The following is a 13299-nucleotide window of genomic DNA, read 5'->3' as shown; positions in this document are numbered from 1 at the left end:
TTATCTGTACAATTTCTGTAATTTCACATTGGTCATTTATTCGATATTTTTATATAATATTTAGTAATACTATATTACCTTGTGTAGTTGCTATACTAATCAAAAGTATTGTATATCAACGAAGAAAGTTGGACAAGTTGATGTTGATGCAGTCACTGTGACATAGTTGCTAGCGCGAACAAGACTACAGAAAGAAAGGTTGGGAAATGACAGAGCGCTAGTTCTGTCCCAACCTTTTTTCCATTCGTCTTGTTTGCGCTAGTAACTGTGTCACAGCATCTACTGTATGTCGCATCGTCATTGGTAAGTTTTGCAATACTTAAAGTAGTTTTTTTCTGTACCATGTACCATAAACTGTTTCTTTTTTTTTGCACAACTGTCCAATACACTGCTCACTTACGTTGGTCTCACGGAGACTGGCAGTATGACAAATAAGCAAATAAATAAACTGTACACAACATAATATAAATAACTAGAACTTTCTTTGCACACACTGCGCGTCTCTGGTAATGATACTTTGACGTGGTAATGAGCTATAATGAGCATGTATTCTCGAAAGAGCTCTAAAGCAAGAAGCGCTTTCTCTGCAACCACGCTGTTGGCCGTGGGCTAACAGCGGGACTGCAGACAAAAATATTTGACAGAAATCTGTGATAGCACGTGCATAGGCAATTTGCATCAGAGATCTTTGTCTCTGGGTTCCAGGTGACGTGCATGCGAGAATGTATACTTTTGTTTCCGTAAGCAATTCGAAATGACGTTTTTTCCAGAATTATGCGAGGAATTACCGCTCTTTGGAGTTCAAATGAAAACGATTTACATTGCAGGTAAATGTTACTTTACAACTGCTAAGGAACCTTAACTCAGACAATGGTTTCAACTACATTCTACTGGACAAAACACTGACTTGTTCAGCCTTTGCGAATTATGCTTCAACTCTTGTGAGCATGCAGGAGATCATCTTGACCTTGGCGCAATAAAAAGAGCACGGAAGGAAACGTCTACGACTTTCTGCATTTGCTTAAGAAACCACGTTGGGTATCACTCACTTCGGTAGTATCCTTGTTAAAATATTTTATATGATTTCAGAATTACTGACGAATACCGAAAAGCGAGCTGTTAAGCAGGTTGAATTTGGGGAACAGATAGTTTACTCTAGGCTGCGTGAAAGATTTTCGGAGTACACATAAAGAAGGAAAATCCAAAATTCAAGGGAGCTGCATATGTTGGACTAATAAATTCCAGAAGTTAAACAAAAAGAAACGAAACATAAAATGTCAGCCCCGCAGATGCTGACGTTGCATTGCTGTCACCACGGTTTTTGAAAATAACTCTCCAGGTTGAGCAAGTGGACTATCATTATTCTGAAATAGATGTTTCGATACTGGCAGTGCTTAAGGCGTGAAAACTTTACTCTTTGGAAGAGGTTTTTAGCCTATAGCCTTTGTGTGGCTCGACTATTTCAGTCTTAACCGTGCTCCGCATATCCGTCTTCTACAGTGGTTGTTGATACAGATGAGTCCATTAAACACAGGTCCTGTTCTCGTTTCCTTTTCACATACTTGATTCTTCGCAGTAGCACGTAGCACTGAGCGAATAGATCATTCGAAGGGGTGGTATCATAAATAAAAAAAAATATTATGGGGTTGTACGCACCAAAACTAAGATTTGATGATGAGGGACGCCGTATTAGGGGACTACAGCATATTTTGGACCACTTAAGGTTCTTTAACGTGCACCTAAGTTTAAGTACAGGGGTGTTTTAACATTTCGCATCCATCAAAATGCGGTCGCCGTGGCCGGGATTCAATCCCGTGACCTCGTGCTTAGCAGTCCAACGGTGATGGCATAACTGTGGTGCGTGTGGTTGAAAACATGTGCAGCTTAGCAATGTCTCCCTTGCACGTATCCCTAATAAATTCCATGTTCGGACCACCATGGTTTGAGAAACGTCTACCGTGTTTCCCTGCAATCAGCTAAAGAGAAAACATTTTTTTCAGAATTCGTTTTAGGTGTATTCCCTAAAGGGGCTGACAATCAGTTCTTATGGTACCAGTTCTTTTAGTGCAACGGAAAGCTTACCGGTCATAGTTTTCAATGACGCAGCGGCAACGTGGAAAACGTCGTACACCATTTACCTAACCGCAATTTTTCGGTCTGCTGTGAGAATGTAGTCGTGCGCTGGAAACGTACTGGAAATAGCGATATGTGAGCGCGACAGCGATTATATGCCGGCATTGCTGGGAAGCAGATGACACGTTCGGCCCTAGTGCTAAGGAAGTAATGTTTCGTTTATCAAGCTGACGTTCCTGCTGTTCATGTTTTCTGAAGTGTTCATTTATTTCTGCAGTAATGGGTGGTGTTCAAATCTACGCCCCAGTGACGGCTCCGTCAAAGTAACAGAAACAAACCTAGAAGGCAATGCTTTTGGTGGCTGCATTCGCTGGGCATTTTCTTTTTTTAGCCAAGACAAGCTAAGTGATACGGTGTGCCAGTAGTGCTATTAGTGCATTGCTTGCACCCAACCACGGCGCAATTATAGTCGATGGCATTTCGTACCTCTCAGGGACCACATAACTCCGGGTACTAGCTCGCAAGCTCACGCGCGTGTGCAACAGCACTCGTGTGCGGTAACGTGTCCCTGTCGCTCCCCTCGTTACCACGCTGACTCGTTACCACGAGTCAGCGTCGTCATTTTTTTACTTCGTAATACGTATAGAATGAAGGGCAAGCGTGTAATAATATGAGAACTGCAATTTAAAGAATAATAATGCGATACCTAATGACAGCTTGCTTCCGTACAGTAACCGGGTATTCTTCTTGCGAAGTACTAAGGCTTCACAACCGTGCACGCCACTTACCATATTTTGCGGCTTTCCGTGCCAATATCAAATGTATTTGCTGCTTAAATCGATATCAACTACGGTTTTTTCATTTCCACTCACAATACGCTCTGGCCGGTTGTCAGTTCCTTTATCCTGAATGCACAACACACATGCTAAAATACTGTAATGCGTCTTCTGTGTGGAAGTTTTCTGTAGAGATTATTGTGTTATTATGTTTGTCTAGAGTAAATGCACAGTGAATTCATGTACTAAAGCAACATGAGGTAATTGAGCGGTGCTCGAAATTCCCATGGCATCGCTGTTAGCGAGAATATAGCCTTTGCAGGCGAAAAATCATCGTTAACTCATGACAAGTTTTTAGTCATCACCGCCACTTGTACGGTGCGCCAGCTATTCCAAATGACGTAGAAACGTCTCGTTTCTGCTTGGCATATGCAGATACGCATCGTAGACATGCCGTATATAGGTTTATCATAGATAATAAACGGGGAATAACGTTGTAGCACCGCAAGAAGGGAAGTCTAGCTTTGAGTACTTTATATGACGAACGTCAATGTGGAGGCACACCAACGCTACTGTTTCACGCTGCTCTGCTAGGACTATTCGCGGGCGTGTGGCAGGCTCGCGCAGCGGCCCTGTGGCTGCAAAGCTTGGCAGAGCACAACGTCCACGCATTCGTTCGTGCATCCTTAAAGCACAGCTCCGGCACTCTTTTTAACATTGTGGAATAATTTGCTCTTATAAGTTACCTTTGTCTTCCTGCGACATGTGTGGTAAGTGAATTTGCTCATATAAAATAATAAAAAAGCAAAGTATGGAAAACTAAAATCAACTGCTTAGGTTGTAATGTGGCTTGGTATGATGACGGCGGAGCCTATACCCCTCGGAGCCTACATCCTCAAGTGCTGACGGTAGTTGGCCCTTGAGGATGGAATGGAAAACGATGGAATGCAGAAACTTCCGTCAAGTTTAAATGTAAGTAATTGAACAAAACCGACGAAACCGTTGAAATGCCGGGCGCTTTTCTAATGAAGGACCTGCATGCATTAATATTATGCCTGCCGGTCGAAGGTTGGCCCATGCTACAGTGAGCGTTCGTACGTAACGACTGCTGGGCAAACGACCGCTCCTCGGTCGCCGTCGTCTGCTTGTAAGCGCTGACGTCAGCAAGCACAAAGTTGTCAGCAAATGATCCGGCAGCAACGACCGCTGGATGACTGGCCACGTTAATACAATTAGCATCAAGTAATGTAGCGACCCACCTTGTCAAAACACTGCCGAAACGCGTCCTGTATAAGGCGTATATACTGCAGCTGGGCTGTTATCTCGCGCTTTCCTGTGGACACATTGCGCCATCTAGCAGCCCCTGCGCGATGTCACTTTGAGCGCGTTTAGGAACGTACATGACGCGCGTTGGAGTCCGCCTTGCACCGCAGAAATTTCAAAGGTTTTTGTTTTTTGTCATTGAAAAGCTGCGCAAAGCGGACCATTGGCTCAGCCAATGACCCTAGTTGGTGTCCAAGAGGTATAACCATTGGTGGGAGACCCGCAACCCATGTCTCACACCTAGCGTTTAAGTTGGTCAGGTGTTCGTTTTCAAACGCGGTTCCCTCAGCACAGCAGCTCGACCCTCTACCATTTAGACCGTGTAGCACCCAGTGACCCAAGCTGGGGTGAAATAGGTTACATACCAACGGACACATAAGCATATCGCATACATGGAGAAGCTCCGAAAGATTAGTGGTGTGCTCACCTTGAGAATTAGTGGGCTTAGGTTTAGCTTCATGATGTAGTCCTTGCACGACAGCATTAAGTCCGTCGCCGCTCGCATAGCACGAGCGAAGTCCCTCGGATCTGAACAAAGTCAATAGATCGCAGAAATGTCCGCGTTGCTACTATACAGTTCGTTCTAAGTTCAAGAGACATAACAAAAAATTCACCTACGACTACGATACTCCTAAATGCGAAATTTAAGCACTGCTCTATACGTGCCTTTATTTCAGCGATATATCTGGGCACCGCACCGATCGCCGCACCGAGTGGCAGAATCCCAACGTGCGGCGCTATACATACCAGCCACACAGTTGCCGCATCCCGGTAACGGCAACCTGTGCAACCCTAATCCTTACCAGGAAACGCTTGCGGCGAACGCTACGGTTGAAGGTGAGCTTTCCGGTTCTTTATTTTTCGTTACCCCGCATGGCAGGTGCCAACGTTATCGTGGATGCGCGGATGGGAGCGCCATCTGGTGTTGCTTCAACGTGGTTCCCTCTGCTTTCCTTCTCGCGCTCTCTTCACTCTCGCCGTCTTTCATGCGAGACTGCGCTCCGCGTTCGCTCTTTCATCGTTCTCTGTGCTCGTTCACTCACTTGCGCCGAGGGAGAACGAGGCACGCCGACGCTCAACGGGGAAACGTGCGCCTAAGAGCTGCGCTCTAAAGACAGACTTCCATAAAAAGTCATCGGCAAGGCATTTCCGTTCTACACCAGAGACACTGCTGTTTTATTGCTGTATGTAACTATAAAGAACTAAATTTGGAGCTTAATGTTCCGTTGCTCTAAATTGGACTTGCCAATTAACTTTGACCACCTGTGATTCCTTAGCCTGCTACTAAAGCATACGTAACACAAGCGTTTCCTTTTTTTGCATTCCAACCAAGTTAGAATGAGGCCGTTGCAGCCGGCGTTCGAACCCGTCACCTCGTACCAAGAGACATGACGTCATAGCAACTCATCCACCACGGCGAGTCTTGTAGAGCTCTATATCACAGCGAATATTATAGGCATATAAGAAGATCAGCATTCGGTGAAGTTGACTCGCCTAAATGTTACTTTAAGATTTTCTCGAGGCTGCGATGACTTTTACAATAGAACAATGAAAACACACAATTTTTCTATGGCCTTAAACAACAATACCTACATCATAATAGAGCTAGCGTAATGCTTGCCAAAAGCAGCCCGCATACTTACTGAGCCGTTTGCCGCACCATTTCAGCCGTTCTTCGTAACTACCACACCCTGCTAAAGTTAACACAACTGCTAACACGACCCACCACTGAATCATGGCCGTATGCTTACAAAATGTAGGCTTTGTTGAAAGTACGTCCAGACCTTTCCGGGCAATGCTACGAGCACAGCTATTCAGCACCGTTGTCCAGCACAGCTAGGACACTTGTTACCTGCAGCGTGCAAATGTATCTATACAAAGTGTACCCCTTTGAGCAGCTGTGTGGCGTCAGGAAAGTCACGGTTTTTGCAGGCCAGAGCGTCGAACTCATGTTATTTGCTGTAGGAGTCTGTGCCTATGTCTTTATTCTTTATTCTTTATTGAGACATATCCCCGCTTAGCCCGAAAGCGTTACAGCAGGGGGGTTACAAGCATGAAAAGAATACATCTTGTTTCTCACTGCACACCAGTTCACATGACAGTCTATTCCACTGAGCAATAGTTTTTACAAAAAAAGAGTTGGCATACAGGCCCGTCCTAGCCCGGTATTCTGTAATTTTGCACTGGTGGTCAGTGCGTGCCGATATATGGTTTGGTGGTTTTAAGTACATTTCCCTATCAATCCCAGTTTTGTTGTGATATATTTCATACAGAAGCTTTAGCCGCAGCCTCTTTCGGCGAGACGACAGGGACTCCCAATTGAGCTCTGTTTTCATTGCTGTGCAACTGTACCTCCTCCCGTACCTACTCAAGGCAAACCTGGCTGCTCTGTTTTGTATTTGTTCTAGTTTATTTATCAGACATATCTGTGACGGGTCCCATAGGTTACAAGCATATTCCAAAATAGGTCGTATACAGGTTAGGCACGCCGTGCTTCTAAGGTTACAATTTGCGCATTTTAAATTTCTTTGAATGTAATTCAGAGCAACTGCCGCTTTGCCAACTACATAGTCCACGTGTGCCCGCCAAGAGCAGTCGCCCGACAGCATTACGCCCAAATATTTAGCCTTGGATTTAGTACTTAATATATTATTCATTAGACTGTAGCTGGCATCGATTACTTTTTTCTTCTTAGTAAACCGCACATGGACGCACTTTCCGGTATTCAAATTCATTTTCCACTTTGAGCACCATTCGCAAACACGATCTAGGTCGGCCTGCAGTTTGAGAACATCGTCTTCATTATCGATTTTCCTATACACAATACAGTCATCTGCGAAGAGCCGCATGTTAGAATCAATACCTAAGTTAATATGATTAATATATATAAGAAAAAGAAGAGGCCCCAGAACTGATCCTTGCGGCACGCCTGATGTGACCTCAAGATAATCTGAAGTAGTACCATTTAGGACCACACGTTGACGGCGACTTGACAAATAGTTCTTTATCCAGCTAAAAACACTAGAATCTATACTTAGCATTCGAAGTTTATGAAGTAGTAAAGAATGGCAGACAGTATCAAATGCTTTGCGGAAGTCCAGAAATATGCAGTCTATTTGTCCACCCATATCAACCACTGACGCCAGGTCATCATAAAATTCAATCAGTTGTGTCGAACATGAAAACCCCCTGAGAAATCCGGGTTGTCTGTTTGTAAGCAATGTGTTGTCCGTTAGATGTTCCATGATAGCCGTATATATTATGTGTTTCATGATCTTGCACGAAATTGAGGTAAGTGAGATAGGCCTATAATTAGTAACTTCTTTTTTAGAGCCCGCTTTGTGAATAGGGGCTACATTTGCAATTTCCCAGTCCTGTGGCATCTGACCAGTAGTTAATGACTTGTGAAATATTAAATAAAGGTAAAGCGAGATGGCGTGAGAACACTGTTTTAAAATTCTCGGAGAGATACCGTCAGGGCCAATAGCCTTACTTTCATCAAGGTTTTTTAGCAGAGATTCAATGCCGCTAACACTGAGTTCGATTGGTTTCATAAGAGGAACGTTGCTTTTGGATGATTTTGGGCTGCATGCGGATTGAGAAAGAAAGACTGATTGGAAATACCTGTTTAGGCATGTCGCTTTTTCTGCATCGTCAGAAAGAATACGTTCATTGTAAATAATTTCATTTATTCCAACAGGATCAGACCCACATCCCTTCAAATATTGCCAGAACGGTTTAGGATTTGTTTTCATTTTGTCATTTAATCGTTTAAGATACTGTTCTTTTGCTTTTTTCGACAGGTCTTTGTATTCGCGTGTTAATCCTTGTAGCCTTTTAAAACACGCGTGTGTTTTTGTTCTTTTATATCTTTGAAACACATGCCTTCGTTTTTTAATTAACCTCAATACACGAAAGGTGATCCACGGTTTCTTACGCTGCTGGAGTCTAGCCGATTCAATACTTGGTACGAACTTCTCTGTAAGGTCAAACAGCTTTTGTTTAAATGTGCACCATAAAAATTCTACTTCATGTTCCTCCGCAAAGCATTCAAAAACAGGAAGAAAATCAAGAAGTTTATCAGAAATTGATGAATAATCGCCCTTTTCAAAGAAAATTTTTCTGCTGATGCACTTTTTTTATGCGCTGTACTTTCGTTTTGATCTCTGCAACCACAACCCGATGATCACTGATACCTGGAATGACATCAACATTACCAACTAAATTTGGCGAATTACAAAGGAGAAGATCTAGGGTACTATTAATTCGTGTGGGTTCGAGGACATACCGAAAAAAGCCAAAGCTATCAACCAGGTTCCTCATTTCTAGATTATTACGGTTTGCACTCATTAATTCGCATGTACCGTTTTCCCACTTTAGGTCGGGTAAGTTAAAATCACCCGCAAGCAGTATTATTTGGCCAGATACCTCCGAAACGATATCGTACAGCATTTCCAAAACACTGAAATCCGTACTTGGTGATCGATAAAACGCTCCAGTGACAAAAGAAAGATTATTAGCCAGTGTAACTGTGCACCAAACCGACTCGACCGAGTCATGACCGATGTTCAACATCAAAGACGAAAGGGACGAATGAAGTAATATAAAAACACCACCGCCACGACCCGGCCTGTCGTTGCGATAAGCAGTATAGTTGCAGGGGAAGACCTCGCTATCAGTAATGGATGGGTTTAGCCAGGATTCAGTACCAAACACTATATCTGCCTTTAATGACTCAACCAATACGGCAAACTCATCTATCTTGTTGACTATGCTACGGCAATTAACAACCGCAATAACTAAATCACGATAAATAGAGCAAATATCATTTGTACGTCACCGTTTTGACAGGGCAATAGCTTCTTCCTTCTCATCGTCCCATGTAAACGCTCTGCCATTTATGATCAGTTTATCGTCCTTCAACTTAACCTGGTTTTTCTTATCCGCCTTCTTTATTTTGCCGTATTCCCAAAGTTTCGTTCGCACTGCTCGAGTTTCAAATGAAAAGTCCTGTTCTACACTGTAAGAGGAGCCGTTGCTTGAACTTGCTTGCATTCTTCAAAACGGCCATTTTTTCTTTATCGGATGAAAAATTTACAATTATAGGTCTTTTCTTCCGTTCATAAAAACGACCAACCCGATGTGCCCTTTGAACCAACTGCAGTTCGATTCCCAAATTCGTAGCGCAGATACCCTTTACCAAGGCTTCAGATTGTTCCCGTGTTTCGGACCGATCAGTGTCATCTATCTCGTGAAACACGAGGTTCGATCTACGGCTTCTGTTTTCGAGGTCTACATTTTCCTTTTGCAGAATTCTTACTTGATGGCTTAGATCCCTAATTACAGTTGCTTGTTCTTGTACTAGCTTCATAACGTTTCCTATCTGGTCTTGGGTTTTGTCAAGCTTGCTGTCCATTTCAGCCATTTTGGCATCATGACTAGTTATCCTGGCATCAATGTTTTCTAACTTATTCATAATAGTATCCTGTAGCGTCTTTAAGAAATCCATTTCGCCTTTATCAAAAGGCCCAGGGTTGAGCTCAATGTCACTGGAAAGAAGCAAGAGCAAAACGAGCCATAAAACTCGGTTCACAACCAAACAAAAACGTCTGTCACGTCCAGTGCACTGTACTCGCGCTGTAGATGCAACACATGCCCGCGTGGGAAGAGCCGGCAACGCCATGACTGCTTTAGAAATTTCAATTAGGTGAACAGTACTAACTTGCAGAAACAACAGTGGCGTAAGCTGCATGGCGGCTCTAAATCCCACGCAGTCAAGGTGCTGTGCAGCTATATAGGCCAGTCCCGGGTCACGTGCTTCGCAATGCTCGACGAGCCTGCCGTCGACGTCATGGTCGAAGAAACCATCCCAGTGAGCCTTGCAGCGTTCTTCGTGCAGCGATGAGCTTGCGTCGATTGTCGATATGTGCCATGATGGGTCAGCAGATTGCTCGGGGTAGCACGGATTAACCGCACGCCCACCAAGCGGTCGATGTGCGATCACCGTCCAGGAAGCACCGAAAACCTGCAGAAACAACAGTGGCGTAAGCTGCATGTCGGCAAGCGTGCCGGCTCTAAATCCCACACACACAAAGGAAGAAGAGAAATATAATTAATCTTTAAATGTCAAAGGAAGCGTGCTTTTCACCGCTTCTAATGAATCGCACTGAGACAATAATCCGATCCGCAAATATTTTCGAAAAGTGCAGCTTGGACAATACTTCAGGCCATTTGAAAGTTGGGTAGAGGTCAGACAGCCTTTCGGGGAGGAGTACTTGAAGAATGATTACACTTGTCACGACGTTAGTACAGTGACCATTATATCACCTGAGTGCCGTATGGGAGTATTACACCAGGCTTTGACGCATAATTTGGTTTAAAGAATATCTCTGCGAAGTAAAGGCAAATTAGTCTAGCATAATGTAATTGTTCAATAGCGAAGGAATATCACATCTTATCTTCCAATGGAAGAAGAAAAGTAAAATAATAACAAAAATGATGCTGATCCCACGCACTGAGGCAATCTATGCAAGCGAAGCTTTCCGTGCTGGATGCTTTGATTGAGGATAATTAGCCGTGATGTTAAGGCTAAAGCTTAATTTCTTCAACGTTTAGTCTAAAACGAGAGTGGTGAGTTGTTGTTAAACGTTACCTTGCGTGCACCACGGCTGTTTGTCTGCGTAGTACACCGGACACATAGGGAGAGGTGTTTGCTCGAGGCGTTGTTGTGCGCCACATTTTACAACCTCTGAGAGGGTTGAGTGTTGTCATTACATCACATGGTGCATCGCATTGTGGCAGAAGTGTTGTGGGGCTGTACGTGCCAAAACGACACTCGGATTATAAAACACGCCGTAGTGGTGGACTCCGGAATTATTTTAACCCCGTGATGTTCTTTAACGTGTCAAAACCTGAGTAATGTGTCCCAAAATCTAAGTGCACGTGTAGCTTCTATTTCGTCCCCGTCGAAATGCGGCTGCCGCGAGTGGGATCAAATCCATGATCTCTGGCAATGCCATAGCCGCAAAGCTAACGCGGCGGGCACAGAAGTGTTGATTTGACGGTTGACCGTTTCCGTAGTGTCTCCTGGACCCTGCGGTTCGCTATAATTAATTCCACTGTGCTTCTGTGCACCCTGCGTTAAGTTGCCCTCTTGACAAATTTGCATGGCGTTTAATTTTCCCAAATCGCAGCAATGTACTGTACCGTGCGTTGAACTTAAGCTTATCCTTTTTCCCCGCAACAGCTGTCGTATAGTAGTGGGGTTTCCCTGCCTTCTCACATCTACTCGCCCCTCTCTTGTATGGTAACTGCCTCTTCTCCTCCCTCTCCTCTTCTCCTATCTACAGTTCTATCTGCGTCCCCTCTGGCTTCACACGTTAGTAGAAAGGGAAGCGCTGGAGTTTCTGCAATGCTTCTGAGGGGAGCCACGGATAATTACAGCTGTCAAGCGGCTAATGTGGCGATGGCCAGGGAGCCCCAGAGCGCGTTGAGCGCCTTCGACGCGGTGGGGTGAAAACGAGTTTCTCCCGCCGTCTTTCTTTGGCTAGGTGAAGCCAAAGGTAATTTGGTGCTAGATTCCGTTCGTCCTTCCGTTTCGTGCGGGCCCCCGAAAATTCCCAGCTGTCCTTAGCTATCGCCTAAGAGACGTGGTACTGGGACAACTTAGAATTAAGGGGTGGGCCAACTAAAATTGGACGTGGGCCAACTTCAAGTTTAGGGATGAGGCAATTTCAAATTTGGGGTGGGTCAGCTGGAAGGTTTGTGGTGAGTCAACGTGAAATTGGCGGGTGGGTCAGGTGAAATTGGGCGGTTAGCTTAAGCTTAGACAACTCCGGTGGAGTGTCTGCATAATTATTGTCAGCCAGCAGGGAGTGACGGTAAGCAGATATATTTGATAAAATTGGTCCTTCTGGCTTCGAATGGCCTCTTTAACTCCTATAAAAGAGAGTACTGTTCAAATATATAATCGATTAAACGCTCTAAAAATTATGTGATGTCAGGATGCCCGAACAGATGCCCGATACTGAAACCATTACGCCACGGATGGATGCATGAACAAACGGCTCAGAATGCCGTTTTCAATTTCTCGCGAGCAAGCGACCACGTTGAGACGTTAGGCGCGTTTGGTTTGGCCTTACCGAAACTGTGAAGACGCATAAAGAACGCAGGCGAGAGCGTGTCAGGGCAAGGAAGCCGGGGAAAACGCAAACAACCAGAGAACTGCGTCTGCAACAACCGGGAGACGCTTCTGAAGAGGACGCCTTGGAATGCAGGTGAGCGCGCTGGCGGGCAAATTGTGCGAGTAAAAAATTGCCAATGGCTTGCTCAGCTAGCTCTGGATATGCAAAGCGAAAGCTAGTTTTAGCCTGGTTAAGTTTTTGTTTCACTTGGTTAGCCTTTGATTTAGCTGTATTTATTATTGTTGTAGAAACCATTTGTTTATTCACTCAATACAAATGTACTACTTCTTCGCCGCAGTACATTTTATCTCTGAAGTGAAGGCGTTAAAATGACGGAGGACGAAGAAGAAACACACACACACACAGGGCGCCACTTCGCCTCCGTCATTTTAACGCCTGCACTTCAGAAATCATGCCTAACCAACACGCCCAACTATCCATCCTAACGCAGTACATTTTAGTTACACGGTGAAGCGTACTAAAAGTGGGAGGGGGTCGCTATCACTTAGCATAGTATGTCCACTTAGGCGACCTGAGAGGCGGCGGGTGCGCGAGTGTATAATTAAAGGACTCTTATTATGTGCACTGACAGTGGCCCTTTCCCACTTTTAGTATGCTTCATTGCAGTACATTGCTGAGACTTCACCGCGAAACATCGGTATATGCGCGAAAGGTAATCTTAAAAAGCCCAGTTACGTAACGTTTCGTTGTCCATAAGTTCACTGGTACTTTACTCTAAACTGGAGGGGTGAAGTTGATATAGAAGCACAATTTTTATTACGGAGACATGTTGCCAAGTTGGTTGCAGCGCAACTTCTTTTTTCGTTCTTCCGGGCACCTTTTCTACTAGAAGCTGCCATTGCAGTGTTTCGAGACTTTGAGCCAGCACATAATGTACATAAAAATCGAACACTGATTGGCAACATCACCTAATGTTCTCCGCA

The 13299-nt window shown here is 44.4% G+C and overlaps 1 protein-coding gene across 1 annotated transcript in view; it reads right to left on the bottom strand.

Moving 5' to 3' along the window:
* LOC135915188 (uncharacterized) overlaps positions 1-9042 on the bottom strand; it is a 36474-nt gene extending 27432 nt beyond the window's left edge. Inside the window, exons 1-2 of the mRNA XM_065448222.1 lie at positions 9013-9042; positions 4600-4700 (exon numbers count right to left, since the gene is read on the bottom strand). Coding sequence (XP_065304294.1) covers positions 4600-4677 — 78 coding nt within the window. The 5' untranslated portion in view covers positions 4678-4700; positions 9013-9042. The remainder of the gene's footprint in view (positions 1-4599; positions 4701-9012) is intronic.
* Positions 9043-13299: the final 4257 nt, after the last annotated feature.

This window comes from Dermacentor albipictus, chromosome 8 (genome assembly GCF_038994185.2).
Source record: "Dermacentor albipictus isolate Rhodes 1998 colony chromosome 8, USDA_Dalb.pri_finalv2, whole genome shotgun sequence".
NCBI classification, from domain to species: domain Eukaryota; kingdom Metazoa; phylum Arthropoda; class Arachnida; order Ixodida; family Ixodidae; genus Dermacentor; species Dermacentor albipictus.
The sequence above is the reverse complement of the archived record's forward strand: the minus strand, read 5'-3'. Positions and strand labels throughout refer to the sequence as shown.